Source organism: Danio aesculapii, chromosome 20 (genome assembly GCF_903798145.1).
Source record: "Danio aesculapii chromosome 20, fDanAes4.1, whole genome shotgun sequence".
Lineage (NCBI taxonomy): Eukaryota > Metazoa > Chordata > Actinopteri > Cypriniformes > Danionidae > Danio > Danio aesculapii.
This window is the reverse complement of record NC_079454.1, coordinates 51823649-51841911: the sequence shown is the minus strand read 5'-3', so window position 1 is coordinate 51841911 and position 18263 is coordinate 51823649. Positions and strand designations below refer to the sequence as shown.

Here is an 18263-nt window from a genome sequence, read left to right as displayed (position 1 = left end):
ACATTACACAGCAACATTAAGAACACTTTAGCAACAGCATAGCAACACCTTAGAAACCAAGTATCTACTTCCAAGCAAAAAAACCTTAGCAACAACAAACAAACACCTTAGCAACACCTATGCAAACAATTAGAATGCCTTACACAACAGTGCAACATTTAGAACACCTTAGCAACAGCATAGCAACACCTTAGAAACCAAGTATCTACTCCTAAGCAAAAACACCTTAGCAACAACAAATACCCTAGCAACACCTATGCAAACACTCAGAATGCCTTACATTACATAGCAACATTAAGAACCTCTTAGCAACAGCATAGCAACACCTTAGAAACCAAGTATCTACTCCCAAGCAAAAACACCTTAGCAACAACAAACAAACACCCTAGCAACACCTATGCAAACACTTAAAATGCCTTACATTACAGTGCAACATTTAGAACACCTTAGCAACAGCATAGAAACACCTTAGAAACCAAGTATCTACTCCTAAGCAAAAACACCTTAGCAAGAACAAATACCCTAGCAACACCAATGCAAACACTCAGAATGCTTTACATTACATAGCAACATTAAGAACCTCTTAGCAACAGCATAGCAACACCTTAGAAACCAAGTATCTACTCCCAAGCAAAAACACCTTAGCAACAACAAACAAACACCCTAGCAACACCTATGCAAACACTTAAAATGCCTTACATTACAGTGCAACATTTAGAACACCTTAGCAACAGCATAGAAACACCTTAGAAACCAAGTATCTACTCCTAAGCAAAAACACCTTAGCAACAACAAATACCCTAGCAACACCAATGCAAACACTCAGAATGCCTTACATTACATAGCAACATTAAGAACATCTTAGCAACAGCATAGCAACACTTCAGAAACCAAGTATTTACTTCCAAGCAAAAACACGTTAGCAGCAACAAACACCCTAGCAACACCTATGCAAACACTTAGAATGCCTTACATTACAGTGCAACATTTAGAACACCTTAGCAACAGCATAGCAACACCTTAGAAACCAAGTATATACTCCCAAGCAAAAACACCTTAGCAACAACAAAAAAATACCCTAGCAACACCTATGCAAACACTCGGAATGCGTTACATTACATAGCAACATTTAGAAGGCTCTAGCAACAGCATAGCCACAACTTAAAAACCAAGAATTTACTCTTTAGCAAAAACACCTTAGCAACAACCAAGAACTACCCTAACAACACCTACTTAAACACCCAGCATGCCATTTAGAGTACAAAGCAACATTTAGAACATCTTAGCAACAGCATAGCAACACCTTAGAAATCATGTATCTACTCCCAACCAAGTGTGCCACATGCCTCTTTTTGAGAGATGCTCCCGGGCAATAGGTCGCCCCCTGGGGGCTGGCAGCAGTACAAGTCATAAAGCCCGCCTCCCAATGTTAACCAACGAGACTTGAGCCCAAATAAGAAAATTAAACACACTTGCAATAAAATGTCCCGACAGATGGTTTTGGTCAATGGAGGCACAGGTTATCATGCTGATTTAGGTGCAGATCTTCATTTTTGTAAACAGTATATTTTTTGCCAGTAATTTAATGCTAGGGTGACGTGGTGGCGCAGCAGGTAGTGCTGAAGGTCGCTGGTTTGAGCCTCGGCTGGGTCAGTTGGCGTTTGTGTGGAGTTTGCATGTTCTCCCTGTGTTCGTGTGGGTTTCCTCCAGGTGCTTCGGTTTCCCCTACAGTCCAAACACATGCGCTATAGGGGAATTGGGTAAGCTAAAATTGTCCGTAGTGTATGAGAGTGTATGGGTGTTTCCCAGTGATGGGTTGCAGCTGATAGGGCATCCGCTGCGTAAAACATGTTGGCGGTTCATTCCGCTGTGGCGACCCTTGATTAATAAAGGGGCTAAGCCGAAAAGAAAATGAATGAGTGAATGTTATGTATTATTTATTTACATCGTTTACCATTGGCTTTTTATTTGAAAACTCCTAATAAACCTTCAAATGGATGTAAATTCCTCTTTGCCAGATATAATTAAGGCATCGAATAAGCCAAAGGAAAACAGAGGCAAAGAAAAAACAATAAACATTATACAAGCAATGTTCCAGCAGCTGATAGACGTCGAAGGATGTATTAATACTGCAACATTTATTGTACAAATTGATGAGGTCTATTTCATATAGTGCTGGGATATGTAAATATCCTGTTGATATTTAGAAATCTTGCTGTATTTTTTCGTTAATATAAACGCACAATTTTTCCCGCATAGCAAATAGCTGTCCATGATGTGTGTATTTTGGGTTCTGTTGATTGCTAAATTGAAAATGAAAGCCTGGGACTGTGACATGATTAAGACATACTGGAAAGAAATCCACAAATTAGTTCAGAGGATTATTGCTAAACCTTTTCCCCTATCTCCAGCTGTTTGTCTTCTGAATTGAAAAACTGCTCTACACCTTAGGCATGGACTAGAATCTGTGTAACACTTTTGTACATATCTTATATATATATATATATCTTATATATATATATATATATCAATAAAATGTATAATTTTATTGTGGTCCTCTCCTAACAGTCCTTTGGTCAACATGTGGATAAATCAGGTTGCCATTTTCTTACCCTTGAAAAACACTGACCTACGACTTGCGTCAGAAATCTGATGATTTCTGGCATATCTGGAATCCTCTACGGGAGTTTTTGGGGAATGTATCCTGAAAGGCTATTTTTATTTTAATGTATTTATTTTTTGTTAATTTTAGCCTTCACAAAAGACTTGAATTACTAGCCAATCTATGATTGTATAATAGATGGCTATATTATTGAATATGATGACATGAGACGCCTATATCACTGTTCTGTCATTGTAAATCTTTAAATTAATGTTCAAAAATAAATAAATAAATAAAAATAAAAGCCTTTGTCATTGTTCATATTTTACGAGTGTTATTTCTACCCCATGAAGATAACAAATACCAACAACCCATTATAAGAGCAATACTTTGTCCTCATAGCTAAGTCTAAAGTAACTTAACTTAACTAAGTAACTCATAGCTAGGGCCATACAAAATCAGCAGACATTTTTTTGCTATTTCTGCGCAGAATTGTGTGAAATCTATGAATTTATGTCAGCGCTAGTGGTTAGCACGCCGACAAATGGTGCAGTAGGGCGTCCCGAAATTAATATTTAAAAAAAATCTGCGTATTTATGCGGAATGACTTTGGGAGTATCGTTACTAAAAACTTAATATGTGAAATAACAAATAATAGCTTTTTCACTTTTATTTAATGTTTACAGTACAAATTCAGTTAGATCCACAACAAAGCAAGTCTCTCATATAATATCTCTACTAAAAGACAGCATATATTACTGTACAAACTGTATTGTAAATAAATCAGATGAACATTTTCATATTAGTCAATAATATTACTGTAATTAATTTAAAAACTGAGTAAATATAAATTTACACACATTTACACAAGTCAATAAGCAGAATCAATGAGGGGCTAAAAATCTGCGGAAATTTGTGCGCGCAGATTCCATGTGGGCCTACTTATAACTCAGGCTAGAGTGTGTGAAAGATCGTTTATTTTGCTTTTATTGTTTTTATTAAACAGTTAAAAACATCTTACATCACACAGTTCTTAATAAATCATGTATTATCACGTGTTTTTAGATGCATCCCCATCGTCCCCCCCCCCCCCCCCCCCCCCCCCCGGTTGCTACGCCCCTGTTTAAATGTAAGTGCTTATTTATTTAGCGAGCCTTTGTTATAGTGCAGATACAGGCGGTCAAATGGGAAGTTCAGAGTGCGTGGTTGAGTTGACGTACAAGTGTTTGGTTGGAAGCTTGATTCCGCGGCTCCGCCTTTGGCTCCATTAGGTACACAGCAACATTTAGAACGCCAAGCAACTCCCAAGCAAAAACACCTTAGCAACAACCAAGAACGACCCTAACAACATTATGCAAACACTCAGGATGCCACACATTACATAGCAACATTTGGAACACTTTAACAACAGCATAGCAACACCTCAGAAACCAAGCATCTACTCTCAAGCAAAAACACCTTAGCAACAACCAAGAACACCCCTAACAACATCTATGCAAACACTCAGAATGCCATACATTACATAGCAACATTTGGAACACTTTAACAACAGCATAGCAACAACCTCGGAAACCAAGCATCTACTCTCAAGCAAAAAACACCTTAGCAACAACCAAGAACTACCCTAACAACATCTATGCAAACACTCAGAATGCCATACATTACATGGCAACATTTGGAACACTTTAACAACAGCATAGCAACAACCTCGGAAACCAAGCATCTACTCTCAAGCAAAAACACCTTAGCAACAACCAAGAACGACCCTAACAACATTATGCAAACACTCAGGATGCCACACATTACATAGCAACATTTGGAACACTTTAACAACAGCATAGCAACAACCTCGGAAACCAAGCATCTACTCTCAAGCAAAAACACCTTAGAGACAACCAAGAACGACCCTAACAACATCTATGCAAACACTCAGAATGCCATACATTACATAGCAACATTTGGAACACTTTAACAACAGTATAGCAACAACCTCAGAAACCAAGCATCTACTCTCAAGCAAAAACACCTTAGCAACAACCAAGAACGACCCTAACAACATCTATGCAAACACTCAGAATGCCATACATTACATAGCAACATTTGGAACACTTTAACAACAGCATAGCAACACCTCAGAAACCAAGCATCTACTCTCAAGCAAAAACCCCTTAGCAACAACCAAGAACGACCCTAACAACCATCTATGCAAACACTCAGAATGCCATACATTACATAGCAACATTTGGAACACTTTAACAACAGCATAGCAACAACCTCAGAAACCAAGCATCTACTCTCAAGCAAAAAACACCTTAGCAACAACCAAGAACTACCCTAACAACATCTATGCAAACACTCAGAATGCCATACATCACATAGCAACATTTGGAACACTTTAACAACAGCATAGCAACAACCTCGGAAACCAAGCATCTACTCTCAAGCAAAAACACCTTAGCAACAACCAAGAACGACCCTAACAACATCTATGCAAACACTCAGAATGCCATACATTACATAGCAACATTTGGAACACTTTAACAACAGCATAGCAACACCTCAGAAACCAAGCATCTACTCTCAAGCAAAAACCCCTTAGCAACAACCAAGAACGACCCTAACAACATCTATGCAAACACTCAGAATGCCATACATTACATAGCAACATTTGGAACACTTTAACAACAGCATAGCAACAACCTCGGAAACCAAGCATCTACTCTCAAGCAAAAAACACCTTAGCAACAACCAAGAACTACGCTAACAACATCTATGCAAACACTCAGAATGCCATACATCACATAGCAACATTTGGAACACTTTAACGACAGCATAGCAACAACCTCGGAAACCAAGCATCTACTCTCAAGCAAAAACACCTTAGCAACAACCAAGAACGACCCTAACAACATCTATGCAAACACTCAGAATGCCACACATTACATAGCAACATTTGGAACACTTTAACAACAGCATAGCAACACCTCAGAAACCAAGCATCTACTCTCAAGCAAACACACCTTAGCAACAACCAAGAACGACCCTAACAACATCTATGCAAACACTCAGAATGCCATACATTACATAGCAACATTTGGAACACTTTAACAACAGCATAGCAACAACCTCGGAAACCAAGCATCTACTCTCAAGCAAAAACACCTTAGCAACAACCAAGAACGACCCTAACAACATTATGCAAACACTCAGGATGCCATACATTACATAGCAACATTTGAAACACTGTAACAACAGCATAGCAACATCCTCAGAAACAAGCATCTACTCTCAAGCAAAAACACCTTAGCAACAACCAAGAACGACCCTAACAACATCTATGCAAACACTCAGAATGCCATACATTACATGGCAACATTTGGAACACTTTAACAACAGCATAGCAACAACCTCGGAAACCAAGCATCTACTCTCAAGCAAAAACACCTTAGCAACAACCAAGAACTACCCTAACAACATTATGCAAACACTCAGGATGCCATACATTACATAGCAACATTTGGAACACTTTAACAACAGCATAGCAACAACCTCGGAAACCAAGCATCTACTCTCAAGCAAAAACACCTTAGCAACAACCAAGAACTACCCTAACAACATTATGCAAACACTCAGGATGCCATACATTACATAGCAACATTTGAAACACTGTAACAACAGCATAGCAACATCCTCAGAAACAAGCATCTACTCTCAAGCAGAAACACCTTAGCAACAACCAAGAACGACCCTAACAACATCTATGCAAACACTCAGAATGCCATACATTACATAGCAACATTTGAAACACTTTAACAACAGCATAGCAACACCGCAGAAACCAAGCATCTACTCTCAAGCAAAAACACCTTAGCAACAACCAAGAACGACCCTAACAACATCTATGCAAACACTCAGGATGCCATACATTACATAGCAACATTTGGAACACTTTAACAACAGCATAGCAACACCTCAGAAACCAAGCATCTACTCTCAAGCAAAAACACCTTAGCAACAACCAAGAACGACCCTAACAACATCTATGCAAACACTCAGAATGCCATACATTACATAGCAACATTTGAAACACTTTAACAACAGCATAGCAACACCTCAGAAACCAAGCATCTACTCTCAAGCAAAAACACCTTAGCAACAACCAAGAACGACCCTAACAACATCTATGCAAACACTCAGAATGCCATACATTACATAGCAACATTTGAAACACTTTAACAACAGCATAGCAACACCTCAGAAACCAAGCATCTACTCTCAAGCAAAAACACCTTAGCAACAACCAAGAACTACCCTAACAACATTATGCAAACACTTAGGATGCCATACATTACATAGCAACATTTGAAACACTGTAACAACAGCATAGCAACATCCTCAGAAACAAGCATCTACTCTCAAGCAGAAACACCTTAGCAACAACCAAGAACGACCCTAACAACATCTATGCAAACACTCAGAATGCCATACATTACATAGCAACATTTGGAACACTTTAACAACAGCATAGCAACAACCTCGGAAACCAAGCATCTACTCTCAAGCAAAAACACCTTAGCAACAACCAAGAACTACCCTAACAACATCTATGCAAACACTCAGAATGCCACACATTACATAGCAACATTTGGAACACTTTAACAACAGCATAGCAACAACCTCGGAAACCAAGCATCTACTCTCAAGCAAAAACACCTTAGCAACAACCAAGAACGACCCTAACAACATCTATGCAAACACTCAGAATGCCACACATTACATAGCAACATTTGGAACACTTTAACAACAGCATAGCAACAACCTCGGAAACCAAGCATCTACTCTCAAGCAAAAACACCTTAGCAACAACCAAGAACTACCCTAACAACATCTATGCAAACACTCAGAATGCCATACATTACATAGCAACATTTGGAACACTTTAACAACAGCATAGCAACAACCTCGGAAACCAAGCATCTACTCTCAAGCAAAAACACCTTAGCAACAACCAAGAACGACCCTAACAACATCTATGCAAACACTCAGAATGCCACACATTACATAGCAACATTTGGAACACTTTAACAACAGCAGAGCAACAACCTCGGAAACCAAGCATCTACTCTCAAGCAAAAACACCTTAGCAACAACCAAGAACTACCCTAACAACATCTATGCGAACACTCAGAATGCCATACATTACATAGCAACATTTGGAACACTTTAACAACAGCATAGCAACACCTCAGAAACCAAGCATCTACTCTCAAGCAAAAACACCTTAGCAACAACCAAGAACGACCCTAACAACATCTATGCAAACACTCAGAATGCCACACATTACATAGCAACATTTGGAACACTTTAACAACAGCATAGCAACAACCTCGGAAACCAAGCATCTACTCTCAAGCAAAAACACCTTAGCAACAACCAAGAACGACCCTAACAACATCTATGCAAACACTCAGAATGCCACACATTACATAGCAACATTTGGAACACTTTAACAACAGCATAGCAACAACCTCGGAAACCAAGCATCTACTCTCAAGCAAAAACACCTTAGCAACAACCAAGAACTACCCTAACAACATCTATGCAAACACTCAGAATGCCATACATTACATAGCAACATTTGGAACACTTTAACAACAGCATAGCAACAACCTCGGAAACCAAGCATCTACTCTCAAGCAAAAAACACCTTAGCAACAACCAAGAACTACCCTAACAACATCTATGCAAACACTCAGAATGCCATACATCACATAGCAACATTTGGAACACTTTAACAACAGCATAGCAACAACCTCGGAAACCAAGCATCTACTCTCAAGCAAAAACACCTTAGCAACAACCAAGAACGACCCTAACAACATCTATGCAAACACTCAGAATGCCATACATTACATAGCAACATTTGGAACACTTTAACAACAGCATAGCAACACTTCAGAAACCAAGCATCTACTCTCAAGCAAAAACACCTTAGCAACAACCAAGAACGACCCTAACAACATATATGCAAACACTCAGAATGCCATACATTACATAGCAACATTTGAAACACTTTAACAACAGCATAGCAACAACCTCGGAAACCAAGCATCTACTCTCAAGCAAAAACACCTTAGCAACAACCAAGAACGACCCTAACAACATCTATGCAAACACTCAGAATGCCATACATTACATAGCAACATTTGAAACACTTTAACAACAGCATAGCAACAACCTCGGAAACCAAGCATCTACTCTCAAGCAAAAACACCTTAGCAACAACCAAGAACGACCCTAACAACATCTATGCAAACACTCAGGATGCCTTACATTACATAGCAACATTTGGAACACTTTAACAACAGCATAGCAACAACCTCGGAAACCAAGCATCTACTCTCAAGCAAAAACACCTTAGCAACAACCAAGAACGACCCTAACAACATCTATGCAAACACTCAGAATGCCATACATTACATAGCAACATTTGGAACACTTTAACAACAGCATAGCAACACTTCAGAAACCAAGCATCTACTCTCAAGCAAAAACACCTTAGCAACAACCAAGAACGACCCTAACAACATCTATGCAAACACTCAGAATGCCATACATTACATAGCAACATTTGAAACACTTTAACAACAGCATAGCAACAACCTCGGAAACCAAGCATCTACTCTCAAGCAAAAACACCTTAGCAACAACCAAGAACGACCCTAACAACATCTATGCAAACACTCAGAATGCCATACATTACATAGCAACATTTGAAACACTTTAACAACAGCATAGCAACAACCTCGGAAACCAAGCATCTACTCTCAAGCAAAAACACCTTAGCAACAACCAAGAACTACCCTAACAACATCTATGCAAACACTCAGGATGCCTTACATTACATAGCAACATTTGGAACACTTTAACAACAGCATAGCAACAACCTCGGAAACCAAGCATCTACTCTCAAGCAAAAACACCTTAGCAACAACCAAGAACTACCCTAACAACATCTATGCAAACACTCAGAATGCCACACATTACATAGCAACATTTGGAACACTTTAACAACAGCATAGCAACACCTCAGAAACCAAGCATCTACTCTCAAGCAAAAACACCTTAGCAACAACCAAGAACGACCCTAACAACATCTATGCAAACACTCAGAATGCCATACATTACATAGCAACATTTGGAACACTTTAACAACAGCATAGCAACAACCTCGGAAACCAAGCATCTACTCTCAAGCAAAAACACCTTAGCAACAACCAAGAACGACCCTAACAACATCTATGCAAACACTCAGAATGCCACACATTACATAGCAACATTTGGAACACTTTAACAACAGCATAGCAACAACCTCGGAAACCAAGCATCTACTCTCAAGCAAAAACACCTTAGCAACAACCAAGAACGACCCTAACAACATCTATGCAAACACTCAGAATGCCATACATTACATAGCAACATTTGGAACACTTTAACAACAGCATAGCAACAACCTCGGAAACCAAGCATCTACTCTCAAGCAAAAACACCTTAGCAACAACCAAGAACGACCCTAACAACATCTATGCAAACACTCAGAATGCCATACATTACATAGCAACATTTGGAACACTTTGACAACAGCATAGCAACAACCTCAGAAACAAGCATCTACTCTCAAGCAAAAACACCTTAGCAACAACCAAGAACGACCCTAACAACATCTATGCAAACACTCAGAATGCCATACATTACATAGCAACATTTGGAACACTTTAACAACAGCATAGCAACAACCTCGGAAACCAAGCATCTACTCTCAAGCAAAAACACCTTAGCAACAACCAAGAACGACCCTAACAACATTATGCAAACACTCAGAATGCCATACATTACATAGCAACATTTGAAACACTGTAACAACAGCATAGCAACACCTCAGAAACCAAGCATCTACTCTCAAGCAAAAACACCTTAGCAACAACCAAGAACTACCCTAACAACATCTATGCAAACACTTAGAATGCCATACATCACATAGCAATATTTGGAACACTTTAACAACAGCATAGCAACAACCTCGGAAACCAAGCATCTACTCTCAAGCAAAAACACCTTAGCAACAACCAAGAACTACCCTAACAACATCTATGCAAACACTCAGAATGCCATACATCACATAGCAACATTTGGAACACTTTAACAACAGCATAGCAACAACCTCGGAAACCAAGCATCCACTCTCAAGCAAAAACACCTTAGAGACAACCAAGAAATACCTCAGAAACTCTCAGAATGCCTTACAAAGTACACAGCAACATACTGTCATATTTTCAAATACCATAGGAAATACTGTGATAAAATAAACGTTCATATTTTAAAAACATGGCGCAGATATAGTTTAATACAGTGCTTGTTGTACATTCTAAGCCCCAGTTTATATCGTATATCCATCAGGCAGTGATTTTTTAAAGAAAACAGCACAACAGTTCACCGGAAGCGCTTGAACTGGGTTACTGAAAATTAAAAGTCCTTCTGCATACACCCTATTATTGTGGAACCCAGCCTTTTTAACAGTGCACTTCTCAATGCCAGGCTGCCAAATACGATGCACAGCTTAACCCGAACATAAACCCAATGCGCCGTAATCTCTCCCCGACGCTGTCAGGCATTAAATCAGCTCTTACCTCCGCATGCATTCCCTCCGAATGAAGAAACACGGAGCCGTCCTGTGTGATATGAACACTGACAGAAAGCAGCGGGAGGTCTGGGTAAGGGGTGAAGCTCTTCGGCAGAGCTGTGATGCAGGAGGGGAATAATCTCCTGCCCTGTTCTGTGGCCGGTATCTATTTCTAAGACCGTTAATTGGATCTAACCTGCGCTGTGTACAAATAGACATACGAGGGAAGTTGTTTTCATGCACTTGTTGGGAGTTCGATTTGGGTCTGAACATGTTAGCTAGACGGCAAAACACAGAATGCTCCAAGTTAGGTTACAATTTGGTTATTTTTTTGGGAATCAAATGAGATAAAATACATTCTGGGAAATGTTTCAACATCAAAAAATATTACAGTACTTCATAATGAATTTTTTAATCATACTATAATAAAGTACTTATATAGTCTATAAATTCTATAAATCTATACTTGTTACGGTAACACAACAACAGCACTATAAACAATATACCCAATATTTCAGGTTTATTCAGTATTATACTACACTCACCGGCCACTTTATTAGGTACACCTTACAAGTACCGGGTTGGACCCCTTTTGCCTTCAGAACTGCCATAATCCTTAATGATATAGATTCAACAAGCTACTGGAAATATTCCTCAGAGATTTTGCTCCATACTGACATGATAGCATCACGCAGTTGCTGCAGATTTGTCAGCTGCACATCCATGATGCGAATCCCATTCCACTAAATCCCAAAGGTGCTCTATTGGATTGAGTTCTGGTGACTATGGAGGCCATTTGAGTACAGTGAACTCATTGTCATGTTCAAGAAACCAGTCTGAGATGATTTCTGCTTTATGACATGGTGTGTTATCCTGCTGGAAGTAGCCATCAGAAGATGGGTACACTGTGGTCATAAAGGGATGGACATGGTCAGCAACAATACTGTAGGCTGTGGCGTTGACACGATGCTCAGTTGGTACTAATGGGCCCAAAGTGTGCCAAGAAAATATCCCCCACACCATTACACCACCACCACCAGCTTTAACAGTTGATACAAGGCAGGATGGACCCATGCTTTCATGTTGTTGAGGCCAAATTCTGACCCGACCATCTGAATGTGGCAGCAGAAATGGAGACTCATCAGACCAGGCAACATTTCTCCAATCTTCTATTGTCCAGTTTTGGTGAGCCTGTGTGAATTGTAGCCTCAGTTTCCTGTTCTTAGCTGACAGGAGTGGCACCCGGTATGGTCTTCTGCTGCTGTAGCCCATCCGCCTCAAGGTTGGACGTGTTGTGTGTTCAGAGATTCTCTTCTGCAGACCTCGGTTGTAACGAGTGCTTATTTAAGTTACTGTTGTCTTTCTATCAGCTGGAACCAGTCTGGCCATTCTCCTCTGACCTCTGGCATCAACAAGGCATTTGCGCCCACAGAACTGCCGCTCACTGGACATTTCCTCTTTTTCAGACTATTCTCTGTAAACCCTAGAGATGGTTGTGCGTGAAAATCCCAGTAGATCAGCAGTTTCTGAAATACTCAGACCAGCCCGTCTGGCTCCAACAACCATAGCACGTTCAAAGTCACTTAAATCCCCTTTCTTCCCCATTCTGATGCTTGGTTTGAGCTGCAACAGATCGTCTTGACCATGTCTACATGCCTAAATGCATTGAGTTGCTGCCATGTGATTGGCTGATTAGAAATGTGCGTTAACGAGCAGTTTTGAATTGTCAATTATTATAATTGTCAAGAGAAATACTTGACAAAAGGATCATTTATAAGAATATCATTAGGAGACACAGATAATAAATAAATTTTCCCTGCAAATGTATTTTGACTTAACTGCCTATTTAATCTCTCGAATAAATAAAGTCCCCTACATGGTGACCTGAGGGTGCATTAAATAGACAGTTCACCCAAAAACTCCGTCATCATCTCATCCTTGACTTGTTTCAAACCTTCATGGGTTTCTTTCTTCTGTTGAACACAAAAGAAGATATTCTGAAGAATGCCTGTAACCATTGACTTCCATAATATTTGTTTTTCATACTATGGAGGTCAATGGTTACCGGTTTTCAGCATTCTTCAAAATATCTTCTTTTGTGTTCAACAGAAAAAAGAACCCCACAAAACACTTGAAACCACTTGAGAGAGTAAATAGTGAGTAAATTTTCATTTTTGGGGAAACTATCCCTTTAAACTAAGAGCAAATTCAGATTTTGTTTGGTGAACAATGCTTGATTAAAATGTGTCTCTTTCCATCATGAATGTGCTTTGAAATGATTGCAGACAACAGTGAACAACAAGAAGGGATGCAAATAACATTCATTCAATCCCCTTCCTTCGGCTTAGTCACTTATTTATCAGGGGTCGCCACAGCGGAATGAATCGCTAACTATTCCAGCAAATGATTTATGCAGCGCATGCTCTTCCAGCCTCAACACAGTGCTGGAAAACACCCATACACATTCACAAACACACTCATACACTATGGCCAGTTTCGTTTATTCAATTCACCAATAGAGCATGTGTTTGGACTGTGGGGGAAACCGGAGCACCCGGAGGAAACCTACGCCAACACAGGGAGAACATGCAAACTCCACACAGAAATGCCAACTGACCCAGCCGGGACTAGATCCAGCAACCTTCCGGCTGTGAGGCGCCAGTGCTAACCACTGAGCCACCGTGCCGCCATGCAAATAATAATACATTCTCAATCCTTTGTTGTTTAAAGGCTGTTTGTCTAATTAAACTGCAGTGAAATGATATAGATATAGGATTGTGTGTCATTCTTCCATCATTTACCTGTAGATGTGGTGAAGTTAACAGGCCTGTTAGTTCAGTAGCTTCGGTGTGTTTGCTGGACTGTAGGACACTTTCCACCTGAACACCAGTCAAAAACATGAAGAAATCAGCTTTTCTGTAAACAACCAGTGATGGGAATAACAGCGCTATAAATAAATGGCATTATTAACGGCGATACTTTTTATTCAGTAACAAGTAATCAAATGTCTGACTGTTTCCCTTGTTACAACACTGCTACTGACAATAAAACATGCGTTACTATAATTGAGAACACTGATGCGGTTTTCATGCGAGCAGCGTCTCTCTCAGCCATAGGACCACTCTTTCTCTGGTGTGTGTGTGTGTCTGTTCGGGGCATGTGCGGGACACATAACCAAGCAGTGATGATGATTGGTGTGTCTGTGAACGTGGTGTCTCTGAGAATGTGCTGATTGGCTTAGATAGAGTACATTTCCATCGTTTGCCAATCAGATGCAGAGTAGGGCAGGTGTTCACACACAAGCACAGTCAGTCACACACACCAATGTCCAGGAGTAGGAACAACCACCTCCAAATCACACCTGCTTAATAGTCTCTAGTAATCTTGAACTTCTTGATTAGTTGAACCAGCTGTGTTTGATTAGGGTTGGAGCTTATCTGTGCAGAGCTGCGGCTCTCCAGGAATTGAGTTTGAGACCCACACTCTAGCACTAAGTTCTCTGAGCACAAATTGGTTCCGTTATATAAACAGCAGTTCTTGTGTGTATTGCCTCTTCCTGTTGAATCTCTGAATGCCTTCTCAAGTCACTTTGGATAAAAGCGTCTGTTAAATGACTATGTAAATGTATATTTGCTTTTGTACACTGTTGGTTGAGCACCAAGTACATACGATACAAGAAGGAACAAATTCAAAGGTAGCATTTGCAAACTGTAAATTTAAGCACTACTTTTCCCTCGTTGAGGTGAAAGGCAAGAATGTTTGTGTATCGTGCAACTTATGCCCAGGAAAAAAAAGAGTCTCTGCGTCGGTGACGAGTAATTTTCTAACGAAGAACATCAAGTCAAATGGAAATAAACCAACTCCGCCTTCACAGTTCAGTCTGCGGCTGCTCATTAACCCATTAAAGAAAGGTTGCTGTCGGAAGTGGTGTTAGTGAGACCAGTAGGGGGCCTGCGTTCTGTGTGGGTCCTAACGCCCCAGTATATTGATGGGGATTCTACTGCTTAGTCTTTCGGATGATACGTTAATCCGAGGTCCTAACTCCTTGTGGTTGTTAAAAATCCCAGGATGTCCTTCGAAAAAGAGTAGGGGTTTAACCCTGGCATCCTGGCCAAATTTGCCCACTGTCCTCGGTCCATCATGACCTCCTACCTATCCTCATATGATAAATGGCAAACTTTGAATGGGAAAAGACATAATTAAATATGATTTTTTAAGCTGAACTACAAGCGTCTCTGATGTCCCTAGAGTGTGTGTGTGAAGTTTCACCTCCAAATACCACACAATTAATGTTTTCTAACTCTCTGATACTGCCCCTTTAAGGCTTTGATCCTCACCGTGCCGCTTTGGTGACTGTCGCTTTAAATTCAAATGAGATTGTGCTCTTTTTAAAAGAGGGCGGAGCTACAAATTCCTATGTGCAAGTATAGTTCAGATTCAAAAACAAGACTAACCTCCTATGCTAATGAGTGAGAGATTGTCACTAGTGGGCGTGGCTTTCCCTCTCTGATGACACGTACAAAGGGAGAATGTCAATCAAAGTGTTTCTGCAGACTGTTTTTAACAAGTGTGATTATAAAAAAAATAATTCATTCATTTTAACTATTAGAAGCTGGTTATATTCACACACTACTGCCATACAACTGTGTTTAAACCCCTTATAAATGTGATGTTTGCATAATAGGTGCCCTTTAATACAGTACACCTAGGTCATTCCCATGTCATTATACAAATTTCTGTCCTCCTTAACCACAATAACAAGTACACACACACATACACACACACAGGCTGTAATAATCCATTGGATCTCATTCTGGGCTGTAAGATCTGCTCTTAGTGCATCACACTTCAGTCTGTAAGCCAGTGGCGGATTACAGCAGTGACTTCATCATCGGCTGCAGATCAACCAATTACCACGTCCTTATTAAGCTTTCGTCTGCTTCTGCTGAAGCGGAACAACTGAAGATTTCTCCAAAATAAACAGATTTGCATGGAAAATCTGGATGTTTTTTGAGAAATAATCAGTTCATTAGTCATCAGTATTCAGCATTCATTCATCCATTTTCTTTGGCGTAGTCACTTTATGCATCAGGGGTCGTCACAGCCGAATGAACCGCCAACTATTCCAACATATATTTTAAGCAGTGAATGCCTTTCCAGCTGCAACCCAGCACTGGGAAACACCCATACACTCCCATTCACACACACACACTCATACACTACGGCCAATTTATTTTTATTGGAGCCAATTTGGAGCCATTACGGCTCATGTGTTTGGATTGTGAGGGAAACCGGAGCACCCAGAGGAAACCCAGACCAACACAGGGAGAACATGCAAACTCCACACAGAAATGCCAACTGGCCCAACTGAGGCTTGAACCAGCGACCTTCTTTCTGTGAGGCAACCCACTGAGCCACGGTGCCGCCCCAGTAAATTATTAAGGAAGAGAATAAATAATAACAACAATATTACAAATAATAATTAAACTGTAAAAATGCTGTTTTTTACACAATGTTGGGACAAATATACACAAACACAACGTTTATTACATTTTTCTAATTAAATTTAAATAAAATTTTGAACCTTTATGGTTGGTTTGTCCATATTTGACCCAAAAATTGGGTTAAAACGACCCAGAATTTTTTGAGTGTTTTAAAAAACGATGTCATAACTGAAAGATTCAATGTAACGCACAATGTTTGCATAACTTAAATAATTAAATATACTTTTAAAACATAAAGAACTGGATGTCTTCAAAGTTGAGAGAATGTTCAGTAATAATGTTTATTAATAACTAAATGTTACCAAAAGGTTAATCACAAATTGTATTTATTTTCATTTCTGTCTGATGCTGTTTTTGTGGCATTAAAATTAATTCATTTTGCTTAGTCTGTATTTCAGAGGTCGCCACAGTGGAATGAACCGCCAACTCATTCATTAATTTTCTTTCGGCTTAGTTCCTTTAGTCATCAGAATAAATTCGTCCAACATATTCCAACATATGTTTTACACAGCAGATGCCCTTCCAGCTGCAACCCAGTACTGGGAAACATACACTCTCATACACTACGTCCAATTTAGTTTATTCAATTTACCAATAGCGCATTTGTTTGGACTGTGGGGGAAGCACCTGGAATAAACCCACGGCAACACAGGGAGAACATGCAAACTCTACACTGAAATGCCAACTGACTCAGCCAGGATTCAAACCAGCCACCTTCTTGCTGTGAGGCGAGAGTGCTAACCACTGAGTTACCTGAGCCACCCAGTAAATTATTTATTTATCAATATGTTTTCAAAATAAATTAGTACTTTGTTGGGGAGGCTTTCCAAAAATATCCAACAGGAACAGAATAAATAATAATAACAATATAAAAAATAAAAATCACACTCTAAAATGCTGTTTTTACACAATCACGGTGGCGCAGTTTTACACAATCAGGTGGCACGATTGCCTCACAGCAAGAAGGTCGCTGGTTCGAGCCCCAGCTGGGTCAGTTGGCATTTCTCTGTGGAGTTTGCATGTTCTCCCCGTGTTCGCGTGGGTTTCCTCCAGGTGCTCCGGTTTCCCCCACAGTCCAAACACATGTGGTATAGGCAAACTGGGTAAGCTAAATTGTCCGTAGAGTATGTGTGTGTGAATGAGAGTGTATGGGTGTTTCCCAGTGATGGGTTGCAGCTGTGCGTTAAACATATGCTGGATAAGTTGGCGGTTCATTTCACCCCTGATTAAGCCGAAAAGAAAATGAATGAATGAATGAATGAATTCACCTATAGCGCATGTGTTTGGACTGTGGGGGAAACCCACGCCAACATGGGGAGAACATGCAAACTCCACACCACACAGAAATGCCAACTGACCCAGACAAATGAAATGCCAACTGACCCTCAAACCAGCGACCTTCTTGCTGTGAGGCGACAGTGCTAACCACTGAGTCACCTGAGCCACCAAGTAAATTATTTATTGATCGATTTGTTTT

At 40.0% G+C, this 18263-nt stretch overlaps 1 protein-coding gene across 1 annotated transcript in view; it reads right to left on the bottom strand.

Annotated features, from left to right (window-relative positions):
• pals1b (protein associated with LIN7 1, MAGUK p55 family member b) overlaps positions 1 to 18263 on the bottom strand; it is a 76391-nt gene that overhangs the window by 41039 nt on the left and 17089 nt on the right. Inside the window, exon 4 of the mRNA XM_056481446.1 lies at positions 14084 to 14161. Within this exon, the coding sequence (XP_056337421.1) occupies positions 14084 to 14161 (78 nt within the window). The remainder of the gene's footprint in view (positions 1 to 14083; positions 14162 to 18263) is intronic.